This window comes from Myotis davidii, unplaced genomic scaffold (assembly GCF_000327345.1).
Source record: "Myotis davidii unplaced genomic scaffold, ASM32734v1 scaffold93, whole genome shotgun sequence".
Taxonomy (NCBI): domain Eukaryota; kingdom Metazoa; phylum Chordata; class Mammalia; order Chiroptera; family Vespertilionidae; genus Myotis; species Myotis davidii.
In genome coordinates this window covers 4194424-4200933 of record NW_006292095.1, presented here as the reverse complement: position 1 = coordinate 4200933, position 6510 = coordinate 4194424, and the positions used below count along the sequence as shown (strand labels likewise).

General features: G+C 33.5%; 1 protein-coding gene across 1 annotated transcript in view; it reads left to right on the top strand.

Moving 5' to 3' along the window:
- The window catches only part of ADAM9 (ADAM metallopeptidase domain 9), a 110307-nt gene extending 106360 nt beyond the window's left edge, over nt 1–3947 (top strand). Inside the window, 2 exon segments of the mRNA XM_006765559.2 lie at nt 1555–1622; nt 2743–3947. Coding sequence (XP_006765622.1) covers nt 1555–1622; nt 2743–2836 — 162 coding nt within the window. The 3' untranslated portion in view covers nt 2837–3947.
- Nucleotides 3948–6510: the final 2563 nt, after the last annotated feature.

The following is a 6510-nucleotide window of genomic DNA, read 5'->3' as shown; positions in this document are numbered from 1 at the left end:
TTCTTAGTTCTCTCTTCTCTTCCATCTGAATTTCCAATGCTTTCTAATGCGTTCCTCTTCTCATTAATTGAGTTCTTTAGCTCTAGATTGCTGTTTGTTTTTGTTTGTTTTTTTAGAGTTTAAATCTCTCTGGTAAAGCACTTTTGTTCATTAATTTTATTCCTGAGCTATTGAACTGCCTTTCTGAATTTTTTGCTATCTCATTGAGTTGCTTCATAACAGGTACATATTTAGAATTCTCTGTTATTTAGATAACAATCTTTCATCACTTTTGATTTTGGTTTCTGGAAAATTGTTATTTTATTTTTGTTATACTATGTTATTGTGATTGTTGATGGTGCTTGATGGGTTGTACCATTGTTTGTGAGTAATGAGTATGTACCCCATTCTTTTTAGTGTCATAGCATTCCATCTTAGGGATTTACCATGAATTTAAAAACAGGTTGTTTCAAAACAGGTTGTTCTTTTTACCATAAAAAAAGATTTTTTATGTACATTGGTTTTTGCCTACATATAAAAGTATATGTAAATTCCAGGAAGTAGACTTTTAACTATTCCTTTAAAGTGCTGTACCTAGGTCTGATGGACGAGGATGGAGACAATTTTTTTTGCATCCCTTCTCTATTTTCATAGTAGAAACAAATCACTCCATGGGCAAAAAAATAGCGGAACATCTGTTCCATAGCAGAAGCCATAGAATGTTTAAGCTTTTCTTCATCACTGTGCATATTCTGCTACTAATAGAGCTTTCGTAGATAATGGAGAATATCTTAGTTGAGAACACTTCATCAATGATTTAGTAATTTCATCTGATCTTCCCTGACTTTTCCTAATGTAATGTGATATGTGAAAATTTTTCTTACTTTTACTCTCTTATTTAAGGCTGTATTATAGAGTCTCACTTTGTTGTAAAACTTTCTCTCAACCACCTTGTCAAGAAAGAATATAAGGAATTCCAAAAGCAGATCAGTGGTATTTGTAGTACTATTTAGGTACTGTATAGATTTGGCAATATATTTTTAGAAGATTTTATTTAGTCCGATAATTCTCACCCGGTTTGGCTCAGTGGATAGAACATCGGTCTGCGGACTGAAAGGTCTCAGGTTTGATTCCGGTCAAGGGCATGTACCTTGGTTGTGGGCACATCCCCAGTAGGAGATGTGCAGGAGGCAGCTGATTGATGTTTCTCTCTCATCGATGTTTCTAATTCTCTATCTCTCTCCCTTCCTCTCTGTAAAAAATCAATAAAATATATTAAAAAAAATAAAAATAAAATATATTGACATAGGAAATGTGTTATGTTTTAAATAATGTAGTTGATTATAATACTTTAGTAATATTGAACTTAAAAATATATAGCCTTAAAAGAATTAAGTATTCCATATTCAGTGGTAAAGATGTTGAATAAGTAAAATATTATTAAATGTCAATGTTATAAGTAAGTTGTCTATTCATTGATTTTAAATATATTGGTTACTTTTATATGGAAAATATCTAACTGAATAGAAAGCATATTTATGAGTGCATTGTGGTAATAACTTTTTTCTTTTGTAGAATGCATATGAAAACAGATTTCCTGTACCAACATATGCAGCGAAGCAGCCTCAGCAGTTCCCATCAAGGTTTGAAATGAAGTTGCTTAGATTACGTGACCAGATGAAATTCAGAGATAATGTCTAATATTTTTTCCTTCTATTTTTAATTTAAAAAAGAATCAAATTAAAGACTCAGTAAAGATGGGCTTAAAATCAGCAAAAAGGAAAAAATTTATTACTGTATTTTGCATCCTATCTCTTACACCCCCTAAAGTCTTTGAAATTACAGTTGAATTGCAACACTGAGGCGTGTCCTCATGTATAATCTTTATCATACAATAAGAGTGTGTTGAAATCCAATTGAGCATCAAGGGAAGAATATATACTAGTAAACCTTGTGAGACAGATATTCACCTGGTAACGTCGTGTGTTATTGGATTAGTGGTATAATTGATCAAAGTGGTTAAGGAAAAGGTATCCACAGGTTGAACTATGAGGATTGAGAAGGACAGGTATAGAAGTTATAGCCAGTTTAATTCTTAGAGTGGATATTATTTTTGAAAGAGCAGGAATTTCAGTGATGTTCATATATGTAAGATTTATATTTACATAATTTCCTGCCCTTAAGTCCTAACAGCACAAGGGGTGCTTGCTTAATCACATAGTTTCCTCACTTGCTTTTTAATATTTGTCCTTTGAATTTTATATGCTATTCTTTTAAATAATTTTATTGATTTTTAGAGATAGAGGAAGGGAGAGGGAGAGAGAGAGAGAGAGAGAGAGAAAAACATCGATATGAGAGAGACATCGATTTGCTGCTTCCTTCCGGTTTCCCACTGGGGATCGAGCCCGCAATCTGGGCATATGCCCTGACTGGGAATCAAAACAGCAACTCTTTGTTGCATGGGGCGATGCCCAACTGAGCCCAACCAATTGGCCAGGGCTGCACTATTCTTTTTAAAACATAAACCAGAACCTCCACACAACATTGTTGATTATAGAATAGCATTAATTTAATGTAAGTATCCATTTTAGACTTTATTTGAAGACCTTTACTCATTGCATATCAGATTAATAATAATCTCAGAATAAAACGTATCCTTAAGAATGGTTAGTAATGTTAAGGATGGTGTTATATTGGGCTTGAAATGAATGTAGCATTTTATTCCATCTAAACACATGATTAACTGTTTTTTTCTTCTCACAGGCCACCTCCACCCCAACCAAAAGTATCATCTCAGGGAAATTTAATTCCTGTTCGTCCTGCTCCTGCACCTCCTTTATATAGTTCCCTCACTTGATTGTTTTACCTTTCCTTTTGCCGATATCTTCAGGGAAGCTAATAGTTTTTTTCCTGATATTTTCTTGAAAATCCTTTCCTCCTGCTGCAACTATGAATGAAAATAAAACACCACAAAACAAACTTTGTTAACACAGAAAAACAGAAATTGAGTAATGGGAATTGAGAAATATAAGAAGTTCAACGAAGTCAGGGAATTTAGAATAACATTTTCATTTCTGTCACTGAATAAGTTGTATTCAGTCATCTGTGAAGTTAATGTGTCTAACATGGATTGTTGTTATTTTGAACATGTTACTGTAATAATCCTCAAATTAACTGTATTGGTTAAATTTTGTCATTATATGCTTAAATGTAATTATGAAGTTTGATCTTAGTTATCATTAATGTAGTTTCAGGTTGAACATGTGATCATCTAATACCTGTGAAACTGATTAATTTACTGCCAATAATGCATAATATTTTTCATCTTGCACAGACTAATAATCATCATATGCTAGATTCTTGAATAAAAGTTTATTCTGTTTTCAAAAGAATGCACAAATGCCACAATTAAGGTCCATAATATTTTTAAGTACAAAATACACTAAAGGTATATATGTGTGTATTCACACACAGTCATCTTCCACGTTTATGATCATTCTATAGATAAGTGATTCTATGGATTCTGTGGATAATAGAGTCTATGGATCTATCTATGGATAATGAATATTAGAAAAATTAATTTAATAGAATTCTATTGTGAATCATGTTAAAACATGACATCCTTTTACAATAGCATTATTTTAATAAAGTATAAACCTTAAGGTACGAAGTATTTAATAGAACTAATCAGATAAATGCTGTTGATTCATGGCTGTATAAAGCAGGAACAATTGTATGTTCAATCAATTGAGCTGTTATAAAACCACTTGATAATTTCATGAGCACTTTAAGTGTAAAATCTGAAACTTTAAAGCTTGCTTTTAATATAATTTAGAATGTTTACATTTACTAAAGTGTGCTGGAACAGGTCTCTCTTGACACTAATATTTTCAAAGGAATTAGGCTAGAGAAAGGAAGAAAAGGTTTTCTTAAATAAGTGCAAAAATGTTACGTGGTGTCTGAGTTATCACAACTGTTAAAAATGCATTTTTACTATGGAAGAAATGTGGTGGATGGTAAAATTTTAAGCACCTAAAAATTTTACATAACCTTTCATAATAAAGTTTAATAATAGGTTTATTAACTGAATTTCATTAGTTTTTCAAAGAAAATTTGGTTTGTGTATATATACATATGCAAATATAACATTTACAATAAATAAATTACTTGAAATTCTGTTTGTGTTGCCTAGTAACTTCCTACTCAGCTGTTTATAACCTTATTAAAACTTATACTAGGTTAAACTACTGTACTAGTCAATCTTTTACAGATATTTCACTAATTTTTAGACCTGTCAAATTATACACAGTGTTATTAAAGGAAAACAGTTTTGAAGAAGACATATTTCAGTTCTCTGAAGATAGTACATTATTTTAACAATCAGATATACATTAAAAGTTATAAACAATCCCAAGGAAGAATCTTCATTTCAATTTAAGTCCCTGAATGAATTCATATAAGACTAAAATATTTGTATCTTTTGATCAATGATTCTCTCTCATTATTGATGTTTCCATCTCTATCTCCTTCTCCCTCTTTGAAATCAATAAAAATATATTAAAAACAAAAAAACCAGCCTGTGTGGCTCAGTGGTTGGGCATGGACCTATGAACCAGGAGGTCCCATTTCAATTTCCCGTCAGGGCACATACCTGAGTTGCATGCTTGATCCCCCTAGGAGGCAGCCGATAATGATCTCTCATCATTGGTGTTTCTATCTCTCTCTCCTTTTCCCTTCCTCTCTGAAATCAATAAAAGAAATATTTAAGAAAAAGAAAAAATATTTGTCTTTCATTCATATAATCTCAAATTTTGCAGTTGTAATTCATTACTGGGGTTATCAGTCGTTAAAGTGTGTCTGCATTTTTGGGACACACTGTATATTTAGAAATTTATGCTTTTCACTTTGGTTCGTCCTTGGTTTATTTTGATTACTATTAAAAATTATAAAATTTCATGGTCACAGATGCCACTTCAAAATTTGAAAATATAGGGCTTCCTTGTCATCTGCTGAAGATGTCATAATAATCAAGGGTACGTTATATGTAACTGTGATATAACTTTGACTATATGTTCACAGACTTACCTTCTTTAGGGTATTATATTTTCCTTTCCTATCAAACAGATGCCTGGGTCTCTAACTATCTAGTTAAACACAATGCAGGTTTTCTAAGCACAAATCAGATTTCATTAAATTCCATAAGTGTTCTCAATTCTGCCATCTTGTAGGTACCATTGTAAGTAGTGTGATGTGTAAGTTTTTGATTGGATTCCTCCTATTATGGAGAGAGCCATATACACAGGAAGGTTAATATAAAATCTGCTCTATTAAAGATGTATTAAAGGTTGAGGAGAGGGAAATAAATAATTAGAAACTGATGAACAAAAATAGATACAGAGGCAGAGCAGCATCTAACAGACTGTCAAACTACAGCGGGAAGGCTGGGGAGGGTTGGGGGGGTGGGTAAGAGATCAACTGAAGGACTTGTATGCATGCATATAAGCATAACCAATGGACACAAGGGGAGGCCAGGGGACTGTCAAGGGGGGCGGGGGAAGGAGACATATGTAATACTCTTTGTAATACTTTAAGCAATAAAACAATTTAAAAAATAATTAGAAATTTATTTAAAATACTTTAATTGACAAGTATTTACTGTAACTGTTCTAATGCTATGAGACCAGATTTTTGCCTCGACTGTCTAAGAGCAATTTCTATTGAAATACAAGCGAGGTGTATATTTTTGTTGCCTTGCTTTTGCTCATGCTATAGTTTTATTTGGCGGGGGGGTGGGGGGAGACGGGGTGCTTAGATTGCCCTGTTGAAACACTGTGCATTCATAAAGTAGCATCTTGAGTGTCAGTTCAGATGTATAATTCCCTAAGTGAGCTTTCCTGTGTCTGCCCCTGTGCCTTTAGTTTGTGTCTGCCTTTCTGTTAACTAGTATGAGAATACATTATTTGGGATTTGAAAAGAATTAAAAGATAGTGTATACTAGTATAGGTGGAGACAAGGATGAGGCTGGAAGGGGGGAGGCATTGTAATCCAAGGGAATAAGCCAATGTCCATTCAGGAAAGACCAGAAGTCATGGTGGCCAAAGCGTTGGGGGTAGGAGAAAATAGGTGGCAGCCTGGGTTCCGAATGTAGAAAGTCGAGAGCATTATGCTAAGCGAAATAAGCCAGCCAGAGAAAGATAAATATCACATGATCTCACTCATTTATGGAATATAATGAACAACATAAACTGATGAATAAAAACAGATCCAGAGACAGAAGCATCGATCAGATCATCAAACCTCAGAGGAAATGTAGGGGAGGGTGAGGGTAAGGGGGAGAGACCAACCAAAGGACTTGTATGCATGCACATAAGCCTAACCAATGGACACAGATATCAGGGTGGTGAGGGCTAGAGTGTCTGTGTGTGGGGAATAGGGGAATAAGGACACATGTAATACCTTAATCAATAAAAAAGTTAATTAAAAAATAAAAATTGAACTGCCTTTTGACCAGTGATCCCAGTTCTAGGAATG